Consider the following 23,809-nt stretch of genomic DNA (forward strand, 5'->3'; position numbering starts at 1 on the left):
TCTCTCCATGTTCACCTGCCCCTCCGTTTCCCCTCCCGTCAGCTCCCTCATCTGGTCTCCAACCGCCTCCCTCGCTTGCAGATCCCGGGAGTCCGAGGCTCCCTCAAACATCGGCGTGCTGCGGCCTGCACGGAGGGTTCCCGGGCCCCTCCTCTGAGGACTGACCCCGGGGGCGGCGCCGCTCCTCCACCCGGCAGGGGGCGCTATGGGGGCGGAGAGGCCCTCGCCGTTGCCGGGCGCCGAGTCCCAGCATGCACCGCGCCCGGTCTGCGCTGCCTTGTGGGGCAACCCGGGCTGTTCCTGGGAGTCGGGTTGGGGCGGAGCGGAGGGGAGGCCGTGCCAGGCGGGGCCGGTTTGTGCGGAACCGCCATGGCCGAGCCGGCTTCGGTAAGAGGGGCCGATGGAGGATGCAGGACTGTCGAAACTCGGGTCCCTGTTGCAGAGGGAGTGGGGCGGCGGGGGCCTGGGTCTGGGGGTTGGCAGTGGCTCACGGACTGAGCTCCGGGCCAGGCTGGAGAAGGCGCAGTCTTGCTGCGTGTGCTGTTCTGGAATTGACCTGGGGAAAAGCTGGTCTGGCCGTGCTTGGCAGCGCGAGTCTGTGGCCCCGGCCACTCGGAAGGCTGAGGCGGGAGCAGCGCTTGAGCCCGGGAGCTCTGCGCTGTATATGCGCTGTGTCCATCGCGCGGTGCTTCCGAGTTCTGCATCTGTGTGGTGACCTCTCGGGAGCGGGGACCACCAGGTTCCCCAGGGAGGGGGAACCGGCCCAGCTCGGAAGCCAAGCAGAGCAAAACTCCCGTGCTGATCGTTAGTGGGATCGCGCCTGTGAATAGCCACTGCCGTCCAGCCTGGGCAACAGCCAGACCCCGTCTGTTTAATCAATAAATAAAAGTCGGTTTGGGAGAAAGAATCGGGGTGGGAAAGATCTGTTTCTCGGCTTGTTGTCGGCTCAGATCAACAACGCTGTCCCTGCCTTCAAGTGTCGGGACTCTGAACCTCGGGGTCTCTCTGGGGCCCGTGCTCTCCTGCTGAAGGTAGTTTCAGAGAAGCACATCTGTGTTAAGCAGATGAGAAAAAGGAGAAGGAAAACTGAAACTGAGAGAAATTGGAAACTGCTCCCTCTAGGAAAGGACAGAAAACTTAAAATGAATTGGGTGGTTAGCGTAAATCGAATTTACCGTAAATGCTGTAGTATTGTAATCGAAAATTTGAGCACCGGTTTTAGAGTTTGAGAGGCATATCCTGAGGCTTAATCCAGGAAACCCTGTTACATTCAGTTAAGTATAACCTTCTTATACGTGCAAGTTTTTCTTGTGCCCCCAATGAAATTTTATAATCTTACGAATGTAATGCTCCTTGTTTATATTTGATTCTTCCCTTTTGCCTCCCACTCCTTTTCCCCAGCCTCCCTCGGCAGGTACAGATTCTTTTTCTGATTTCTTCAAGCTGTGTTTCTACAGCCAGGCTTTCTTTTCTTCTCTCCTCTTTAAATGATTGGGAACCTCCTGGAATATTCCTCTCTGGGAAAGTTTGTGGTAGCTCTTCTTTGACTGTACATTTGAGTTCATAGAAAATGTGATAACAGTTTCTTGGCTAATGCATTATTTGGGATAGGCAAGGAGAAATCGTTTTCTTGATTTTCCTTTCCACTGTAGCAGTTTAATGCTAATTGTAAATATGGTCATAAATGGGAATTTTATAGGTGGAAAACACATGGGTGGCTGGGTGTGGTGGCTCATGCCTATAATCCCAGCACTTTGGGAGGCCAAGGCGGGCGGATCACCTGAGGTCGGGAGTTCGAGACCAGCCTGACCAACATGGAGAAAGCCCGTCTCTACTAAAAATACAAAATTAGCCAGGCATGGTGGTACGTGCCAGTAATCCCAGCTACTGGGAAGGCTGAGGCAGGAGAATCGCGTGAACCCAGAAGGTAGAGGTTGCAGTGAGCCAACATCGTGCCATTGCACTCCAGTCTGGACAACAAGAGCGAAACTCCGTCTCAAAAACAAAACAAAACAACAACAACAAAAACACATGGGTGAGGTACAAGAAAACTGTAGAGGACTTTGGTTTAAGTCGCATTATAAGAATAACAAAGGGGCCGGGCGCAGTGGCTCAAGCCTGTAATCCCAGCACTTTGGGAGGCTGAGATGGGTGGATCACGAGGTCAGGAGATCGAGACCATCCTGGCTAACACGGTGAAACCCCGTCTCTACTAAAAAATACAAAAAACTAGCCGGGCGAGGTGGCAGGCGCCTGTAGTCCCAGCTACTCCGGAGGCTAAGGCAGGAGAATGGCGTGAACCCGGGAGGCGGAGCTTGCAGTGAGCTGAGATCCGGCCACTGCACTCCAGCCTGGGCGGCAGAGCGAGACTCCGTCTCAAAAAAAAAAAAAAAAAAAAAAGAATAACAAGGCCGGGCACGGTGGCTCACGCTTGTAATCCCAACACTTTGGGAGGCTGAGGCGGGCAGATCAACTGAGGTCAGGAGTTCCAGACCAGCCAGGCCAACATGGCGAAACCCTGTTGCCTGTAATCCCAACTACTCGGGAGGCTGAGACAGAAGAATCTGTTGAACCTGGGAGGTGGAGGTTGCAGTGAGCCAAGATCGTGCCACTGCACTCCAACCTGGGGACAGAGTGAAACTCCGCCTCAAAAAATAAATAAATAAAAATAAAACAAGTTTGAACTTGTTTGTCATAATAGCTGATACTTCAGCTTTCAGGGCTTATGATAGTTTTGATGATAGAATTTTAGCTCTAAAATTTTTATCTCCAAAATCCTAAGTGTCAAATGTCAAGTCTCCTAGATTCCCTTATTGGGAGAATTGTAGTGCTTCTGACCAACATTTTCTAGACACTTGGGAAGAGCCTTAGCCATCTTTCAAAATGTCCAGTGCTTTTCTTGTAGGCCGTCATGTATATTTATAGCACAGAATCTGAAAGGAGTAAAAATGGAATTTTCAAAAGTTAACACATGTTCTGTTGCTTCCCTATTGCCAGAGCGGATCTGTCCTCAAACACCCAGGAAGAGCAGCCCTGGTTAGTTCAGTACATACTAGAGGTTGTAGATTAATGGTCCACGAGCCAATCATGGCTTGCAGACATTTTGTTTGAAACACCCCTGTTAAAATTGTGAATTTTAGTTGCCAACATGAGTTCACATAAAATGATCTATGTTTCCAGTTTCTCTTTAAGAAAATGACACATCCCAGGCTGGGTGTGTTATCTCACGCCTGTAATCCCAGCACTTTGGGAGGCCGAGGTGGGTGGATCACCTGAGGTCAGGAGTTCAAGACCAGCCTGGCCAACATGGTGAAACCCTGTCTCTACTAAAAATACTGAAATTAGCCCTGCGTGGTTGCACATGCCTGTAATTCCAGCTACCACCAGGAGGCAGAGGCAGGAGGATTGCTTGAACACAGGAGGCAGAGGTTATAGTGAGCCGAGATTGCACCATTGCACTCCAGCCTGGGTGACAGAATGAGACTCCGTCTGTTGTAACTAAGCGAGTTATAGAGAAACGCCACACTTTGAGACAAATTATGGAGTTCTTTATTAGCTGGTGACCGAGAGACAGCGCTCAAAATTCTCTTGGCCCCGAGGAAGGGGCTAGTTTTGTTTTTATACTGTGGTCTAAATAGGGGAGGGGGGAGTTTAGCTGAAGCAATTTTTACAGAAGCAGAACTGGCAAAAAGTTACAAAAAATTAATTGGTTACAAAAGCTATTACAAAAAATAAACAGTTCCAGGTGCAGGGGCTTAAACTATCACAAAGAGATAAATGCAGGGGCTTTGGGTGCCTGAGCGGGTGCCCAGGAGCTGCTGGTGCAGCTTGCCTCATATCTTATCAGTAAGTGCATTCCTGGACGTGCTTTGAGTCCGTTTCCACTAGTTATGCCCTTAAGGGAGGGAGGTAAAGGGGCTGTAAGTGAAGGAACTAAAATGGAGTCTGGCTCCCTCAGCTAAGAGAGAATCAGGTTAAAACAAGGTAGGCTATCACATGTCTACAAAAAAACAAAAAACACGTCTCAGTGTAAAACAAAGCTACAAACCCTGTAGAAGATGATACTGGAGAAAATCTTTAGAACCTAGGGCATGGTGGGAAGTTCCTAGATGTTGCACCACAAGCACAATCAATAAAGGGAAAAAAGGGATAAATTGGACATGATCAAAATGGAAAACTTTGGCTTTCTGAAGGATCCTGTTAAGAGAGTGAAAAGATACAGACTGGGGTCAAAATTTGCAAACCACCTATCTGACAAAGGACTCCTATCTAGACTACATAAAGAGCTCAGCTAGGCAAGATGGCTCATGCCTATAATCCCAGCACTTTCAGAGCCTGAGGTAGGAGGACTGCTTGAGCCCCGGAATTTCAGATTAGTCTGCGCGACATAGCAAGACACCATCTTTATTTTAAAAATTAAGAATCTTCCTTGGACAGTTTTAAAAAAATCCAATTAGAAAATGGGCAAAAAAAATAAAGCGACATTTCGCCAAAGAGAATATATGCATGGGAAAAAACACATAAAAAGATGTTTGGCCGGGCATGGTGGCTCACACCTGTAATCCCAGCACTTTGGGAGGCCGAGGTGGGTGGATCACAAGATCAGGAGATCAAGACCATCCTGGCTAATACGGTGAAACCCCGTCTCTACTAAAAATACAAAAAATTAGCTGGGCGTGGCGATGTGCACCTGTGGCCCCAGCTACTCGGGAGGCTGAGGCAGGAGAATGGCGTGAACCCGGGAGGCAGAGCTTGCAGTGAGCCAAGATCGTGCCACTGCACTCCAGCCTGGGCAACAGAGCAAGACTGTCTCAAAAAAAAAAAAAAAAAAAAAAAAGATGTTTAACATCATTACTCATTAGGAAAACCAAAATAAAGCCACACTTAGATATCACTGTACACCTATTAGAACTGTTAAAAGTAGTGACATTGCCAAATGCTGGCAAGGGGCCTAAGACATGCTGTCTTACAGATTGCTGGTAAGAATGTGAAATGGTGATGAGGCACAGTGGCTCAGGCCTGTAATGCCAGCACTTTGGGAGGTCGAGGTGGGCAGATCACAAGGTCACGAGTTCGAGACCAGCCTGACCAACATAGTGAAACCCCGTTTTTACTAAAAATACAAAAATTAGCTGCGCATGGTGGTGCACACCTGCAGTCCCAGCTGCTGGGGAGGCTGAGGCTGGCCAATCACTTGATCCCAGGAGGTGGCAGTTGTGGTAAGCTGAGATCGCGCCACTGCACTCCAGCCTGGGCAACAGAGCAGTACTCCCTCTCAAAAAAAAAAAAAAAAGGAATGTAAAATGGCCCAGCCACTCTGGAATATACTTTGGCATTTTCTTTAAAAACTAAACATATACTCATCATATGACACAGCAGTTGTCCTGGGCATTTATGCCAGAAAAATAAAAACATGCCCACCCCAAATCCTGTACACGATTGTCCATAACAGCTCTTCTGTTAATATCCAAAAAGTTAAAACCAAAATATTTCTCAGTAGGTGAATGGTTAATCAAACTGGTGCATCCATGCCATGGAATACTACTCAGCAATAAAAAAGAAATGAAATACAGTCATGGGTTGCTCAACGACAAGAATGTGTTGTGAGAAACACATTGTTAGGCAATTTTGTGGTTGTGCCAACATCAGAGTGTGCTTCCAAAAACAGATGGTATAGCTTACTACGCACCTAGGGTATATGGTATAGCTTATTTCTCCTAGGCTACAAACTTGTACAGCATGTTACTGTATTGGATACTGTAGGCAGTTGTAACACAATGGTAAGTATTTGTGTATCTAAACATAAACATACAGTAAACATGCAATATTATAATCTTATAGGATCACTGTTTTATATGTGGTCTCTCACTGAAGCATCATGTGGCACATAACTATTGGTAAACGTAACAACTTGGATCTCAAGGACATTATGCTGAGAGAAAAAAGTCAATTTCAGAAGGTCGCATACCATGTGATTACATTTATATAACTTTGTTTGTTTGTTTGTTTGTTTGTTTTGAGACAGAGTCTCACTCTGTCTCCCAGGCTGGAGTGCAGTGGCACAATCATGGCTCACTGCCAACTACACCTCCCAGGTGTACTCAGCCTCCCATGTAGCGGGTACTACAGGCATGTGCCACTATGCCCAGCTAACTTTTGTATTTTTACTAGAGACAGAGTTTCACCATGTTGGCCAGGCTGGTCTCAAACTCCTGCCTGCCTTGGTCTCCCAAAGTACTGGGATTACAGGCGTGAGCCACTGCACCCAGCCAACATTCCTGAAATGGCAGAATTGTGATGGATAATAAGATTTGTGGGTATGGGCCGGGCGCAGTGGCTCAAGCCTGTAATCCCAGCACTTTGGGAGGCCGAGACGGGCGGATCACGAGGTCAGGAGATCGAGACCATCCTGGCTAACACGGTGAAACCCCGTCTCTACTAAAAATACAAAAAAAAAAAAACTAGCCGGGCGAGGTGGCAGGCGCCTGTAGTCCCAGCTACTCGGGAGGCTGAGGCAGGAGAATGGCGTGAACCCGGGAGGCGGAGCTTGCAGTGAGCTGAGATCTGGCCACTGCACTCCAGCCTGGGTGACAGAGCGAGACTCCGACTCAAAAAAAAAAAAAGATTTGTGGGTATGATTATAAAGGGGTGGAACAAGGGAGCTGTTTGTGGTGATGGGATGCAGTTGTCTCTCAGTATCCTCTAGGAATTGGTTCCAGGACCCCTCATAGATACCAAAATCCATGGATGCTCAAGTGCCTTATATAAAATGGTAGAATTTACATATACCCTGTGCACATCTTCTTGTACATAAATCATCTCTCAATTACTTATAATACCTAATACAACATAAATGCTATGTAAATAGTTATGCTGGATTTTTAAAATTTTGCAGTATATTTTATTCTTGCATTTTAAAATACATTATTTAAATTTTTACTTTATGTTATTTTTTAATAAGGAAGAGGTCTTGCTATGTTGCTCAGGCTGGTCTCGAGCTCAAGCACTCTTCCCACCTCAGCCTCCCAAAGTGCTGGGATTACCATACCTGGCTTTTATTTGTAAAGCAGTTTTGATCGAAGGTTGGTCGAATTTGTGAATGTGAAACCTGCAAATACAAAGGCTGACTGTAGTTGTGTTTTTTGATTGCAGTGGTGGTTACATGAGTGAGCACATGTGATGAAATAACAGAATTATACGCACACATTGTACCAATGTCAGTTTTTTCCTTGTTTTGATATAGTACTATAATGTACAATATGACCTTTAGGGTAAACTGGGTGATGGGTACGTGGAACCTTTTTAAAAATAATTTTTTGGCCAGGTGCAGTGGCTCACGCCTATAATCCAGGCGTGCCACCACGCCCTGCTAATTTTTGTATTTTTAGTAGAGATGAGATTTTGCCATGTTGGCCAGGTTGTTCTCTCGAACCAGGCATGGTGGCACACCCTGTAATCCCAGCTACTTGGGAGGCTGGGATAGGAGAATCAGTTGAACCTGGGAGTCAGACCTTGCAGTGAGCCGAGATTGCGCCACTGCACTCCAGCCTGTGCGTCAGAGTGAGACTCCCATCTCAAAAACAAACAAACAAACAAAAACCCAGGCTGGTTTTGAACTCCTGAACTTAAGCAGTCCTCCCGCCTCAGCCTCCCAAGTAGCTGGGACTATAGGCACACTTACAGGGAAGCCTTCTGTGCTGTTTTTGCAACATCTTGTGAATCTACATAATTATTTCAAAGTAAAACATTTTTCAAAAACTGACACATCCAACAATACTGGACGCAGTCTTCCACAGCAATGACTGGTTGCTGCTAAGTAAAGCATCCCTCTTTAGATGGTCTTTGTGTTCAAAGACCTGCTATTCATTCATTCATTCATTTTCGTTTATTTTTATTATTTTTGAGACAGTCTCACTCTGTAGCCCAGGCTGGAGTGCAGTGGCAGGATCTCGACTCACTGCAACCTCTGCCTTCCAGGTTCAAACAATTCTCCTGCCTAAGCCTCCCGAGTAGCTGGGACTACAGGAATGTGCCACCACGCCCAGCTAATTTTTTTATTTTTAGTAGAGATGAGGTTTTGCCATGTTGGCCAGGCTGATCTCTTGAACTCCTGACCTCAAGTGATCCACTCACTTTGGCCTCTTAAAGTGCTGGGATTACAGGCATGAGCGACCACGCCCGGGCCGTTCGTTCATTTTACTTGGCTCCAATAGACATTTGTGACCCCTTTGTTGTTTATTATATAATATGGCACCATCCAGAAATAATTAACATTTTTTTTTTTTTTTTGAGACGGAGTCTCACGCCCAGGCTGGAGTGCAATGGCCGGATCTCAGCTCACTGCAAGCTCCGCCTCCTGGGTTTACGCCGTTCTCCTGCCTCAGGCTCCCAAGTAGCTGGGACTACAGGCGCCCGCCAAATCGCCCGGCTAGTTTTTTGTACTTTTTAGTAGAGACGGGGTTTCACCGTGTTAGCCAGGATGGTCTCGATCTCCTGACCTCATGATCCGCCCGCCTCGGCCTCCCAAAGTGCTGGGATTACAGGCTTGAGCCACCGCGTCCGGCCGGCTACTTTGTTTTTCAGTGTCCATTACTTTATTGAGATACAGAAAGAAAACATGTTAATTGGCCGGCGCGGTGGCTCACGCCTGTAATCCCAGCACTTTGGGAGGCCGAGACGGGCGGATCATGAGGTCAGGAGATCGAGACCATCCTGGCTAACACGGTGAAACCCCGTCTCTACTAAAAAGTACAAAAAACTAGCCGGGCGATTTGGCGGGCGCCTGAAGTCCCAGCTACTCGGGAGACTGAGGCAGGAGAATGGCGTGAACCCGGGAGGCAGAGCTTGCAGTGAGCTGAGATCCGGCCACTGCACTCTAGCCCGGGCCACAGAGCAAGACTCCGTCTCAAAAAAAGAAGAAAAAGAAGAAAAAGAAAAACCAAGTAGCCGTAAAGTAAAAATGTATGTGTATACTATTTGTGATTCCAGGTAACTGTGACATTTGATGATGTGGCCTTATATTTTTCGGAACAAGAGTGGGAGATCCTGGAGAAGTGGCAGAAGCAAATGTATAAACAAGAGATGAAGACCAATTACCAGACCCTTGATTCCCTGGGTAAGATGGGCTTCTAAGGAATCTCGTTTTAGGAACCAACCTAATAGTGCCAGGCTCCTTCCCTGTATAAGCCGTGGGCTGGTTGAAAATGATACTGGGCCCAGTTTACATTCATAATGTCTCTTCCCTTTCCTATAATGGCCTGGGAATATGAAATTCCTTTTTATCTGGTGGTATATTTGCCTTCAGTATTATTAATATTCTGAATTCTCAGTCTCCCACCTTAACCCTCCCCCATTTCTCCCACAATTAGAATTAGTAATCTAATTGCCCGTTTTTTAAAAAAGTGTATTCTTTTATTTCTTTAATACTTTCATGCCTCCTTATTGTGTTGCCTGAATAAGACGAATTTCTCATCTTCAAGGAACTATTGGTTTCATGAAGGGGACAGAGTGTTTTAGTGAGAATAAGCTGGGATGCAAAATGGTGCACAGTGTGAATATAACAGGCAAGAAAAGGTGCCTGGGTAGAGGAAGGGAGGAGAGAGCAGTGGGATGGGACACTTAGGTAACTCCAGGCACATACTCCAGGAATAGATTAAAAAGATTAAAGAGAAATTTGGGGAAAGTATAACTTGCTGCTTATCTGGCTTACTCTGACACATTCTTGTATCATTAAAACCATTTCTTTTTTTTTTTTGAGACGGAGTCTCACTCTCACCCATGCTGGAGTGCAGTGGCGCAATCTCCGCTCACTGCAACCTGTGCCTCCCAGGTTCAAGTGATTCTCCTGTCTCAGCCTCCCAAGTAGCTAAGACTACAGGCACCCACTGCACCCGGCTAATTTTTTTTTTTTTTTTTGAGACAGAGTCTGGCTCTGTCGCCCAGGCTGGAGTGCAGTGGCGCTATCTCGGCTCACTACAAGCTCTGCCTCCCGGGTTCACGCCGTTCTCCTGCCTCAGCCTCCTAAGTAGCTGGGACTACAGGCGCCCGCCACCTCGCCCAGCTAATTTTTTTTGTATTTTTAGTAGAGACGGGGTTTCACCATGTTGGCCAGGCTGGTCTCCAACTCCTGACCTCGTGATCCGCTCACCTCAGCCTCCCAAAGCACTGGGATTACAGGCGTGACCACCACGCCTGGCCTCATTAAAACCGTTTCTGCTGGTATCACTATAATAAGTGATCTCAGTCTAGCCTGAAGGACTCATTCCGTGTTTGGGAGATTTATATTTTGTTGTGTGAGATATGAATGACAAGGGTCAACCATGTGAAATTAGGGGGAAGAGAATTTTAGGCAGAGAAAAACTAGGGCAAAGGCCCCAGGATAGGAGTGCCTGGGCTCAGTTTGTTGGGACCCACACTGAGCCTGTGGTAGGACATGCACAGAGGGCTGGTGAGAAAGTGATGCGGAGGCAGGAAGGGCCCCATAGGACAAGATTAGGAGTTGGATTTTATTCTCAACACAAGGGGAAGATTATGGGGGGATTTAAACAGAGGGGAGTGATTTACTTTTAAAATGGTTGCTTGGGTTGCTATGTGGAGAATGAATCATAGTGGATAGCAATGAAAGGAGAGAGACTAGCCAAGAGTGTTGGCTGTTCTGGTGTGATTTCATGGCAGCTGAACCAGGTAGGTAGTAATTAAGACAGAAGAAGGTGGTCTCCAGATAGGCTTTGGAGGCAGAATCCCAGATTTTGCTGATGGATTGGATATGGAAAAAAGAATCAACTCCTTGATTTTTGGTTTGAGTATCCTGATGGCGAGTGGGTTTGTTCACCAACAGCAGGAAGGGTCGGGAGGTCGCACATTTGGGCCACATTACATCTGAGATGCTCATAGACATTTCCATGGAAACATAAAGTATGTGAAACTGGAATTCCATGTTAAGGTCAGGACTGGATTTACAGAATTGGAAGATGTTATAGTGATGGTATTTTAAACTGTGGGGCTGGTTTGGGATCATCTAGGGAGAATGTGTAGACAGAACAGAAAGAGACCTGGGACAGGCCCTCATTTAGAGGCTAACCTGAGGACGCTGAGGCCCAGTAGCCAGCAGGGTGGGACAGATGAGAGCTGTGTGCTGATCCAGTGTTGTTTTGAGGTAGCACAATTAGTGTCCTTGAACTTGGAAAATTTAGCCTGATTTTTCCAAATTTCAAAAATCAAATGGTATTACCTGCCGATGATTTTCTGTATAGAACATCCAGATCCAGGCCCCAGAGCTTAGAATTTAGCAGGTTCGGGCTCAGGCCCAGGGATCTACATTTTTCACAAGTACTTGAGGTGCTGCTAATGGTGGCGGCACCCACTTCCCTTGGAGAAGAAGCCTTGAGGTGAGGGCTGAGCTGTAGCAGACACCACGAAAAGCTCAGAGGAAGAGGCTTCCTGCTGCCCACTCTGAAGACCCTCTACTGATTTATGAAACCCCCCCCCCTTTTTTTTTTGACGGAGTCTCGCTCTGTCACCCAGGCTGGAGTGCAATAGCATGATCTCAGCTCACTGTAACCTCATTCTCCCAGGTTGACGCTATTCTCCTGCCTCAGCCTCCTGAGTAGCTGAGATTACAGGCACGTGCTACCACACCTGGCTAACTTTTATACTTTTAGTAGAGACAGGGTTTCACCATGTTGGCCAGGGTGGTCTTGAACTCCTGACCTCAGGTGATCTGCCCGCCTCGGCCCCCCAAAGTGCTGGGTTTACAAGCGTTAGCCACCACACCCAGCAAAAACCCTTCTTTTAGGCTTACGCCACTAGACTGCATTACTCTCTACCTCTTAATCACTGTTATTTAACAACCTCCTGTTTCTATCACTTCACTGATCAAGAATGTTGGTACCTCGATATTCACCAGGTGTGGTGGCTCACGCCTATAATCCCAATACTTTGGGAGGCTGAGGCGGACAGATGACTTGAAGTAAGGATTTTGAGACCAGCCTGGCCAACATAGTGAAACCCCATCTGTACTAAAAATACAAAAAATTAGTCGGGCGTGGTGGCGGGTGCCTGTTGTCCCAGCTACTCGGGAGGCTGAGGCAGGAGAATGGCGTGGACCCAGGAGGCAGAGCTTGCAGTGAGCCAAGATCATGCCACAGCACTCCAGCCTGGGCAACAAAGCAAGATTGCGTCTCAAAAAAAAAAAAAAAAAATTAGCCAGCGTGGTGGCACGTACCTGTAATCCTAGCTACTCAGGAGGCTGAGGTGGGAGGATTGCCTGAACCTGAGAGTTGGAGGTTGCAGTGAGCCGAGATCACAACACTGTTCTCCAGCCTGGGTGACAGAGTGAGACTCTGTCTCAAAAAAAAAAGAAAAGAAAAAAAGAATTTTGGTACCTCAATAGTGAGGATTGGATGTGAGCCATCTAATCAGAAAAGTTTAGTGATTGAAGTTCCCTCCTTAACTCCCTGTAAGTTTTCTTTTCTTCTCTTTTCTTTCTTTTTACTCACAGTGTTCTCATAATGATCACTTTTTAAAATCCTCATCATCCTTAACTTGTCTGCTTCCTTTAATTTTATGAAATATTGGGCCAGGCACAATATGTTCATATGAAATATGAACAATTTCATAGTTCACGCCTGTAATCCCAGCACTTTGGGAGACCGAGGCAGTAGGATTGCCTGAGGTCAGGAGTTCGAGACCAGCCTGGCCAACATGGCAAACCCCAACTCTACTAAAAATACAAAAATTAGGCGTGGTGGCGTGCACCTGTAATCCCAGCTACTCGGGAGGCTGAGACAGGAGAATCACTTGAACCTAGGAGGCAGAGGTTTCAGTGAGCCAAGATCACACCACTGCATTCCAGTATGGGCAACAGAGTGAGACTCTGTCTCAAAAACATTTGTGAAATATTGCAGAGGATATTTAAACTGAACAGTTTTTTTTTTGTTTTTTTTTTTTTTAGACAGAGTCTCTATATCCAAGGTTGGGTGTAGTGGCACAATCACGGCTCACTGCAGCCTCAAACTCATGGGCTCAAGTGATCCTCCCAACTCTGCCTGCTGAGTAGCTGGGACCACAGGCATATGCCACCACACCTGGCTAATTTTAAAAGTTTTTGTAGGAATGGGGTCTCCCTATGGTGCCCAGTCTGGTCTCAAACTCCTGGGCTCAAGCATTCCTCCCACCTCAGCCTTCCAAAGTTCTGGGTATACAGGCAGGAGCCACTGTGCCTGGCCTGAACTAAACAGTCTTGGTAAGGCTGTATTCTATTGTCATTCATGTAATTTCAACAGCTTTCATTTTTTGGACTTAACTTTGATGTCATGTCTCTAGGAATCAAAGTCAACTATGAAAATGATTTTTATTGTGGGTAATGGTAAAAGAGAGAGACAGAGGCCAGGCACGGTGGCTCATGCCTGTAATTCTAGCACTTTGGGAGGCTGAGGTGGGCGGATCACTTGAGGTCAGGAGTTTGAGACCATCCTGGCCAACGTGGTGAAACCCTGTCTACTAAAATTACGAAAATTAGCTGGGCATGGTGGCGCACACCTGTAATCCCAGCTACTTGGGAGGCTGAGGCAGGAGAATTGGTTGAACCTGGGAGGTGGAGGCTGCAGCGAGCCGAGATCGCACCACTGCATTCCAGCCTGGGCGACAGAGTGAGACTCCGTCTCAAAAAAAAAAAAAAAAAAGGATCACAGGGCTTGGTACAGTGGCTCACCCCTGTATTCCCAGCACTTTGGGAGGCTGAGGCAGGCAGACTGCTTGTGCCCAGGAGTTTGAGACCAGCCTGGGCAACATGGCAAAACTCTATCTCTATAAAAATAAAAAATTAGCAGGGCATGGTGGCACGTGCCTATAGTCCCAGCTACTCAGGAGGCTCAGTTGATCCCCGGGAGGCAGAGGTTGCAATGAGCCAAGATTGTGCCACTGCACTCCAGCATGGGTGACAGAGTGAGACCCTATCTCAAAAACAAAATAATAATGATAATTTTTTTTTAATAATTTTTTTTGAGACGGAATCTCGCTCTGTTGCCCAGGCTGCGGTGCAGAGGCACGATCTCTACTCACTGCAGCCTCCATCTCCCAGGTTCAAGTGATTCTTGCACTCCAGTTTCCCAAGTAGCTGGTTTTACAGGCATGTGCTACCACACCCAGCTAATTTTTGTATTTTTAGTAGAGATGGAGTTTGCCATGTTGGCCAGGCTGGTCTCTAACTCCTGACCTCAAGAGATCTGCCTGCCTTGGCCTCCCAAAGTGCTGGGATTACAGGCATGAGCCACCATGCCTAGCCAAAAAAATTATTTAAGTATGCAGTAAACTTAAAGTCTGTGTGGACTCTATTTGCAGGGTATGCTTTTTCCAAGCCAGATTTGATCACATGGATGGAACAAGGGCGAATGCTATTCATCAGCGAACAGGGATACTTAGATAAAACAAGAAGGACAACTAGCCCTCCTACTGATGAACGGTTGGACATGAAGAATACTGGAAAGTTGCCATGTTTTGGTGAGTAAGATGGATTTAAAGTCATGAATTATTTAATTTTCCTAACCTTGTTTCCTGAATCTTTCTTTTTGGATACCTGGCTAGATCTAGTCAATAAGAAAAGTTGTTTTGATGGAGAGTGCTAGTTTTCTTCACTCAAGAGGGTAGCAAATGTGGCCAGGCGCAGTGGCTCACGCCTGTAATCTGAGCACTTTGGGAGGCTGAGAGGATGGATCACCTGAGGTCAGCAGTTCCAGACTAGCCTGGCCAACATGGTAAAACCCCATCTCTACCAAAAATACAAAAAAATTAGCAGGGTGTGGTGGCGGGCATCTGCAATCCCAGCTACTTTGGAGGCTGAGGCAGGAGAATCACTTAAACCTGGGAGGCGGAGGTTGTGGTGAGCCAAGGTTGTGCCATTGTACTACAGGCTGGGTGACAGAGCGAGCCTCCATCTCAAAAAAAAAAAAAGAGAAAAAGAAAAAAAAGAAAAAAAGAGGGTAGCACATGTGAGACTGTATTACGTATTACTTTCATACAGAAAGAAGTTTTATATACACATATATATAATTTTTTTTTTTTTTTAAGAGAGTCTTGCTCTGTCACTCAGGGTGGAGCCCAACAGTGCAATCTCGGTTCACTGCAACCTCTGCCTCCCGGGTTCCAGGGATTCTCCTGCCTCAGCCTCCAGAGTAGCTGGGACTACAGGTGTCTGCCACCACACCTGGCTAATTTTTTTGTGTTTTAAGTAGAGAAGGAGTTTCACCATATTGGCCAGGCTGGTCTCGAACTCCTGACCTTGTGATCCATCCAATTCGGCCTCCCAAAGTGCTGGGATTACAGACGTGAGCCACCGCGCCCGACACCCGGCTAATTTTTTAATATTTTTAGTAGAGATGGTGTTTCACTATATTGGCCAGGCTGATCTCAAACTCCCGACCTCAAGTGATCCACCCGTTTTCTCTTCTAAAGTGCTGGGATTATAGATGTGAGCCACCATGCCTGGTGTGGTGATACATGTTATTTAAAAAAAAAACAAATCCTGGGAAGAAGATGACAATTCCTATAAAAGTAAGGGCTGGCTGGGTGTGGTGGCTCATGCCTGTAATCCTAGCACCTTGGGAGGTCAAGGCAGGTGGATCACCTGAGGTCAGGGGTTCAAGATCAGTCTGGCCAACATGGCGAAACCCCCTCTCTACTAAAAATACAAAAATTAGCCGGGGGTGGTGGTGCATGCCTGTAATCCCAGCTACTTGGGAGGCTGAGGCAGGAGAATTGCTGGAACACAGGAGACAGAGTTTGCAGTGAGCCCAGATTGCACCACTGCACTCCAGCCTGGGTGACAGAGTGAGACTCGTCTCGAAAAAAAAAAAAAGAAAAGAGCAAGGGATCCATTTGTCAAAACCCTGAGAGGAAAAACCACCTCCTTGTCACACTGCCATGTCCATCTGAATATACAGAAATGAAAAACCCTCTAATTTTCTACAAAATATTTTTTTGTTGTACAGAACTTTATTTATTTATTTATTTTTTTGAGACGGAGTCTTGCTCTGTCGCCCGGGCTGGAGTGCAGTGGCCGGATCTCAGCTCACTGCAAGCTCCGCCTCCCGGGTTCACGCCATTCTCCTGCCTCAGCCTCCTGAGTAGCTGGGACTACAGGTGCCCGCCACCTCGCCCGGCTAGTTTTTTGTATTTTTAGTAGAGACGGGGTTTCACCGGGTTAGCCAGGATGGTCTCGACCTCCTGACCTCGTGATCCGCCCATCTCAGCCTCCCAAAGTGCTGGGATTACAGGCTTGAGCCACTGCGCCCGGCCTAGAACTTTAAAACTTGGGTTAAAACTCCTTTTGAGGCTGGGTGTGGTGGCTCACGCCTGTAATCCCAGCACTTTGGGAGGCCGAGGCGGGCGGATCATGAGGTCAGGAGATCAAGACCATCCTGGCTAACATGGTGAAACCCTGTCTCTACTAAAAAAATACAAAAAATTAGCCGGGCTTGGTGGCAGGCGCCTGTAAGTCCCAGCTACTCGGGAGGCTGAGGCAGGAGAATGGGGTTAACCCGGGAGGTGGAGTTTGCAGTAAGCCGAGATCGCACCACTGCACCTCCAGCCTGGGCGGCAGAGTGAGACTCCATCTCAAAAAACAAACAAACAAACAAAAACTCCTTTTGAATTCCTTGTAACATAAGGGAATATTTCACTTTTTTTTTTTTTTTGACAGAGTCTCGCTCTGTTGCCCAGGCTGGAGTGCAGTGGCACAATCTCGGCTCACTGCAACCTCTGCCACCTGGGTTCAAGCGATTCTCCTGCCTCAGCCTCCCAAGTAGCTGGGACTACAGGCACGGGCCACCACGCCTGGCTAATTTTTTGTATTTTTGGTAGAGACGGGATTTCACTGTGTTAGCCAGGATGGTCTCGATCTCCTGACCTCGTGATCCACCCGCCTCAGCCTCCCAAAGTGCTGGGATTACAGGCGTGAGCCACTGCATCCAGCCAGTATTTCACTTTTTATAGTGTGTGAATGCTTTCCTTTTTTTTTTTGAGACGGAGTCTCACACTGTCACCGAGGCTGGAGTGCAGTGGCAACGTGTGGGCTCACTGCAACCTCCATCTCCTGGGTTCAAGCAATTTTCCTGCCTCAGCCTCCTGAGTAGCTGGGATTACAGGTGCCCACAACCACGCCTGGCTGGTTTTTACATTTTTAGTAGAGACAGGGTTTCACCATGTTGGCTAGGCTGGTCTCAAATTTCTGACCTCAGGTGATCCACCCACCTCGGCCTCCCAAAGTGCTGGGATTACAGACATGAGCCACCGTGCCCAGCTGCGTGAATGCTTTTCTAAGTTCTTGGGAGTCAAGGAGTCCTCTGAAGAAGGAGACTTTGAGCCCAGGAAGTGTGTCCAAGCCCCATCAACAGGACAAAAGAATTCCCCGTTCAGGCACGGTGACTCACACTTGTAATCCCAGAACTTTGGGAGGCTGAGGGCGGATCACATGAGGTCAGGAGTTCGAGACCAGCCTAGACAACATTGTGAAACCTGTTTCTACTGAAAATACAAAAACTAGTTATGTGTGGTGGCAGGCACGTTATTCCAGCTACTCAGGAGGCTGAGGCAGGAGAATTGGTTGAGCCCTGGAGGCGGAGGTTGCAGTGAGCCAAGATCGCGCCATTGCACTCCAGCCTGGGTGACAGAGTGAGACTGCGTCTCAAAAAAAAAAAAAGAAAAGTAAATAAAGAATTCTCAAGAGTTTCATTTCACTGCCACCGTCCATTCATTCATCTAACCAATATTGAGTGCCTACCGCAGTCACAGGAGTACGTTAATATTACTTTAGGCGAGGGCAAAATCTTTATATAATGTATGTGTATGTATACATATGAATAAAACAATTGCCATACTCTAGATGTCGATCGTCTTACTGACATGGCAATTAAATTAGCCAATTATATTGAACTATACATAGTTGAATTAGTCAACTATAAAATAAGGTTGCGGCCGGACGTAGTGGCTCACGCCTGTAATCCCAGCACTTTGGGAGGCCGAGACGGGCGGATCACGAGGTCAGGAGATCGAGACCATCCTGGCTAACACGGTGAAACCCCGTCTCTACTAAAATACAAAAAAAATTAGCCGGGCGTGGTGGCGGGCGCCTGTAGTCCCAGCTACTGGGGAGGCTGAGGCAGGAGAATGGTGTGAACCCGGGAGGCGGAGCTTGCAATGAGCCAAGATTGCGCCACCGCACTCCAGCCTGGGCGATAGAGTGAGACTCCATCTCAAAAAAAAAAAAAAAAGTTGCATATGAGTTAATAAAATAGTAAGTAATCCCTACTTCAGTGCCATAGGGATTTAGAGGAGAGGAGCGGGGGAAAGACAGCAATATCCCAGGAGGACTCTAAAAGGAATTAGGATATAAATAGCAAAAAATGGGCAGATTTGGTTAGAAAAGAAGAATCAGTAGGGGTCATACATAAACTGAAGCTCAAAGGTAGGAACAAATCCATCACATTTAGAAAACAGAGAAGACTAGGCCGGTGCCGTGGCTCACGCCTGTAATCCCAGCACTTTGGGAGGCTAAGGCGGGTGGATCACGAAGTCAGGAGATTGAGACCATCCGGGCTAACACAGTGAAATCCCGTCTCTACCAAAAATACAAAAAATTAGCCGGGCGGGGTGGCACGTGCCTGTAGTCCCAGCTACTTGGGAGGATGAGGCAGGAGAATCGCTTGAACCCAGGTGGCAGAGGTTGCAGTGAGCCGAGATTGCTCCACTGCACTCCAGCCTGGCGACAGAGCGAGACTCCATCTCAAAAAAAAAAAAAAAAAAAAACAGAGAAGACACCAACCTGCCTGTAGCTGAATGTTACTCTTGGAACATAGTGGGACGTGGCAGGAAAAACCTATATTAGTGTTAGATGATCTGAGGCCAGGATTGTCAAGGTGGAAAGTTTGACTTCATCCTATAGAATGGGAGGAGCTTGGAAAGATTTGTTTTTTTTTTTTTTTTTTAGATGGAGTCTCGCTCTGTCGCCAGACTGGAGTGCAGTGGTGCAATCTCAGCTCACTGCAACTTCCACCTCCTGGATTCAGATGATTCCCCTGCCTCAGCCTCCAGAGTAGCTGGGACTACAGGTGCACCCCACCACGCCGGGCTAATTTTTTGTATTTTAGTAAAGATAGGGTTTTACCGTGTTGGCCAGGATAGTCTCCATCTCCTGACCTCATGATCCGCCCGCCTCAGCCTCCCAAAGTGCTGGGATTACAGGCATGAGCCACCACACCCAGTCGTGGAAAGATTTTTGAGTACCAAAGAGTTAACAACTTTGGTAGCTATTCCTAAAAATAAATGTTGTTCCCTTAATACAAGGTGGTGCTCAGTCAACAATCACAGCTGCTCCTCTGCCTGGGTTAAATAGTAAAAGCATGTTTTTAGGAAGATTTAACTTCCAGTGATGAGGAAGGGGATTCGGGGTAAATATACTTTTATCACAATCCAGGCAAAAGGTATTAGTGTTAACGTACTAAATCATATGATCATGTTGAAAACATCACCTGTGTTGTCCTTAAGGTGACCACAGAGCACAATGAGAGTCCTCTGGGGGCAGTGTCACTCGGGTTTCCTCCCAGGTTAAGAGATTTAAAAATGCCAACATGGTGAAACCCCAGATCTACTAAAAATACAAAAATTAGCCGGCCGTGGTGGTGGGCACCTGTAGGCGGAGAGTTTGCTCAGGTGCAGTGGCTCATGCCTGTAATCCCAGCACTTTGTGAGGCTGAGGCAGGAGGATCAGTTGAAGCCAGGAGTTTGAGACTAGCCTGGCCAACATAGCAAGACCCATCTCTACAAAAAATAAAAAAGTTAGCTGGGCATGATGGCACGTGCTTGTAGTCCCAGCTACTTGGAGGTAGGGGCTACCGTTGGAGGATCACTTGAGCCCTGGAGGTCAAGGCTGCAGTGAGATGTGATCATGCCACTGCACTGTAGCCTGGGCAACATAGTGAGACCTGTCTCAAAAATAAATAAATAAATAAAGGGGAGAGATTTCTATTATACAGTTCAACAAGATTTTGGAGGAAAAGCAATTCTGAAATATAATGGCTTAAGTGAATGTCTGCAATGGTCCTTTCCATATCTAGTGGGTAATAATGATAACTCAGGTTCCTCTATTTCCGTCATCGTCTTTTACTTTGGGAACAGTAGTGATTATGCTATATAAATATATCATTCTTGGCCAAGCACGGTGGCTCACGCCTGTAATCCCAGCACTTTGGGAGGCCGAGGCAGTTAGATCACGAGGTCAAGAGATCAAGACCATCCTGGCTAACATGGTAAAAACCCCATCTCTACTAAAAAGACAAAAAATTAGCCAGGCGCTGTGGCGGGCGCCTGTAGTTCCAGCTACTGGGGAGGCTGAGGCAGGAGAATGGCGTGAACCCGGGAGGTGGAGCTTGCAGTGAGCTGAGATCGCGTCACTGCACTCCAGCCCGGGTGACAGAGAGAGACTCCGTCTCAAAAAAAAAAAAAAAAAAAAAAAAAAAAAAAAAAAAAAAAAAAATTAGCCGTGCATGGCAGCACACTCTTATAATTCCAGCTACTCGGAAGGCTGAGGCAGGAGAATTGCTTGAACCCAGGAGGTGGAGGTTGCAGTGAGCCAAGATCGCGCCACTACACTCCAGCCTGGGCAACAGAGCGACACTCTATCACAAATAATAATAAAATAATAAAAAAAGTTTAAAAGGCAGCCCTAGAACCCAATTATAGGGTAGACATATCACTGATGAGAGTGATACTTTTTTCCGCTCCAGATCACGAAGGAACTCTCAGGACAAAAGAAGAGGATTGCCGTTTAAATGGTCCTCAAAAACAGGACTTGGGTGCTGCCTTACCAGGGAAGGAGAGAAAGATTTTATCAGCTCAAAGAGCCACCTTCCAGTCTCCAAGTCTCAAAGAGGCAGAGATTCTAAATAAAAAAGTCAGCATCACGGCGTCTGATCCAGACAAGAAAGACCTGCGGCATAAGCCTCAGGAGACGCCAGGGCACTTAGAAATTCCCACAGGGCCAAGATGCTATTCCTGCTATGTCTGTAGGAAAGTCTTCCAAGTAAGGAGGGATTTGCTAAAGCACAAACGGAGCCACTCCAAGAGCCAGCTCTGCAGATATACAAAGTACAAAAACACGTCCAGAGGGAAGTCCGAACTGAGGCGGACGCAGAGGCTCCTGTGTCAGAAGAAGCGGTTCCAGTGCAGTGAGTGTGAGAAGAGCTACTTCCTGAAGGGCAGCCTCGTCACTCATCAGGTTGTCCACACCGGCCAGCGGCCCTACCCGTGCCCTGAGTGCGACAAGACCTTCCGGTACAGGGCCAACCTGAAGAAGCACCTGTGTCTGCACCGCGGGGAGCGGCCGTTCTGCTGCGGGGAGTGCGGCCGGGCCTTCGTGCAGCAGTGCGAGCTCACGGAGCACCTGCGGCTGCACAGCGGAGAGAAGCCCTTCCAGTGTCCGCAGTGTGACCGGTGCTTCCGCCTGAAGAGAGGCATGAAGGTCCATCTGTCCCAGCACAGCGGGAAGAGGCCCTTCCACTGTCCCGAGTGTGGCCGGAGCTTCTCCCGGAAGGCTGCCCTGAAGACCCACGAGAGGACGCACAGCGAGGAAAAGCCGTTTTCTTGTGATGAATGCGGCAGGAAATTCATCTACAAGATTAAGCTGGACGAGCACATCAGAGTTCACACGGGAGAGAAGCCCTTTTCGTGTCCCGAGTGTAACAAAAGTTTCCGCCTCAAGAGAAGCCTGAAAGCCCACGGGCTGCAGCACAGCGGGAAGAGGCCTTTCCAGTGCCCGGAGTGCAGCAGGGGCTTCTTCTGGAGGAACGCCATGCGCGCCCACCAGCGCCTGCACAGCGAGCAGAAGCCCTTCCCCTGCGCCGAGTGCGGCAAGCGCTTCACGCGGCCCTCCAAGCTCGCCTGCCACACCAGAGTCCACGACAGGCAGAAGGAGTTTCCCTGCGGTGAGTGCAAAAAGACCTTTTCTCAGCAGTCGCGGCTGACGCAGCACCTGAAGGTCCACACCACGGAAAAGCCGTTCTCCTGCGCCGAGTGCGGCCGCAGTTTCCGCCGGCGCGCGCATCTCACAGAGCACACGAGGCTTCACAGTGGCGAAGAGCCCTTCCAGTGTCCCGAGTGCAACAAGAGCTTCTCCTGGAAGGCCTCCATGAAGTTCCACCAGCGGATGCACAGGGAGAAGCCCTTCGCGTGCGGTGAGTGCGGCAAGACCTACACGCATCAGTCTCAGCTCACCGAGCACCTGAGGCTGCACAGTGGCGAGAAGCCCTACCAGTGTCCTGAATGCCAGAAGACTTTCCGCCTCAAGGGAAATCTGAAAAGCCACCTGCTGCAGCACAGTGGTAAAAAGCCGTTCTCTTGTCTGATGTGTGGCAAAAGTTTCACTCAACAGTACCGGCTCACAGAACACATTCGAGTCCACAGCGGGGAGAAGCCCTTCCAGTGTCCGGAGTGTGACAAGAGCTACTGCATCAGGGGCAGCTTGAAGGTCCACTTGTATACGCACAGTGGAGAGAGGCCCTTCCAGTGTCCTGAGTGTGGCAAAGGCTTCCTCCAGAAGACAAGCCTGAAGGCCCATCTGTGCCGTCACAGTAGGGAGAGGCCTTTTTCTTGTGATGAGTGTGGAAGGAGCTTCACGTACGTGGGGGCGCTCAAGACCCACATTGCGGTGCATGCCGAGGAGAAACCCTCCAGCCTCTAGGTCAGGCCATGCGGTAGTCAGGCAACCACAGCTTTCAGGTGGTGCCAGCAGCTTTGTTGGCTCGAGTTGAGGCAGGTTGAAGGATTCACAGGGTAAGATGGGGCACAGTGGCTCCCGCCTGTAATCCTAGCACTTTGGGAGGCCCAGGGGAGGAGGATCCCTTGAGCCCAGGAGTTTGAGACCAGCCTGGGCAACATTGCAAGATTCCCTCTCTATAAAAAATACGAAAGTCAGCTAGGTGTTATGGTGCATGCTTGTGGTCCCAGCTACTTTGGGGGGCTGAGGCAGGAGGATCGCTTGAGCCCAGGAGGTAGAGGCTGCAGTGAGCCATGCTCACACCACTGCACTGTAGCCTGGGTGACAGAGCAAGACCTTGTCTCAAAAAAAAAAAAAAAAAAAAAATCACAGAATACTGGCTACAGACACACTGGCTGGATGTGTAGTCTGCAGAACCCGATGGCTCCTTGACAAAAGTTCCAGATAATCCAGACATCTCCCTCAGTAATCCTCATAGGAAAGACCTGCCAGTCATGGAGGAAACATTTATACTGATCTGTTAGTCCAACAGATCTCTTCAGTGTCATCCAATAATCCCTTCATTAAATTCAGAAACTACAGCCTGAGCGAAGAAATGTTACAGGCAGGAACATACTCCTCAGTCAGCTTTTCCATTACCAGGCCATTTTACTTAAATCTGTATTAAAGCCTTCAGTTTTCTCATAGTGGATTTTCATTTTCTCTCAGATGGTGAGAGGGCATCTGCTTCTTGGAATGTTTCCATAATGCTAAAAATAAATGTCTTCCACTATCTCATTTGTTAAAATGATTACCCATGTGTTCTTTCCTTCTGAATTTTACTTAAATCACCTAAAAATCCACCATTGTGACTAACAGGTAGTGTTATTTATCTAACCCCCCTACATTTTTGACAGTGTTACGTCAGTTCTCAAAGAACTATACTTAACAGGGTCTCTGAGGAAAATACCAAAGGAAAAAATACTGTCAGTCCGTGGTATCATTCTATTTTTTTTGCCCTGTGGCCTAATCTAACATTATAAGATAATTTTCCAGGCTATTCTG

The 23,809-nt window shown here is 47.8% G+C and overlaps 1 protein-coding gene across 1 annotated transcript; it reads left to right on the plus strand.

Moving 5' to 3' along the window:
• The first annotated feature begins 242 nt into the window (after positions 1 to 242).
• ZNF425 (zinc finger protein 425) lies at positions 243 to 23,552 on the plus strand. Its single transcript, XM_010369174.2, has 4 exons — positions 243 to 387; positions 8,989 to 9,115; positions 14,341 to 14,499; positions 20,778 to 23,552. The coding sequence occupies exons 1-4, from the start codon at positions 370 to 372 to the stop codon at positions 22,727 to 22,729; spliced, it is 2,256 nt and encodes a 751-aa protein (XP_010367476.2). The 5' UTR covers positions 243 to 369; the 3' UTR covers positions 22,730 to 23,552.
• The last annotated feature ends 257 nt before the right edge of the window (positions 23,553 to 23,809 follow it).

Source organism: Rhinopithecus roxellana, chromosome 6, assembly GCF_007565055.1.
Source record: "Rhinopithecus roxellana isolate Shanxi Qingling chromosome 6, ASM756505v1, whole genome shotgun sequence".
Taxonomy (NCBI): Eukaryota; Metazoa; Chordata; class Mammalia; order Primates; family Cercopithecidae; genus Rhinopithecus; species Rhinopithecus roxellana.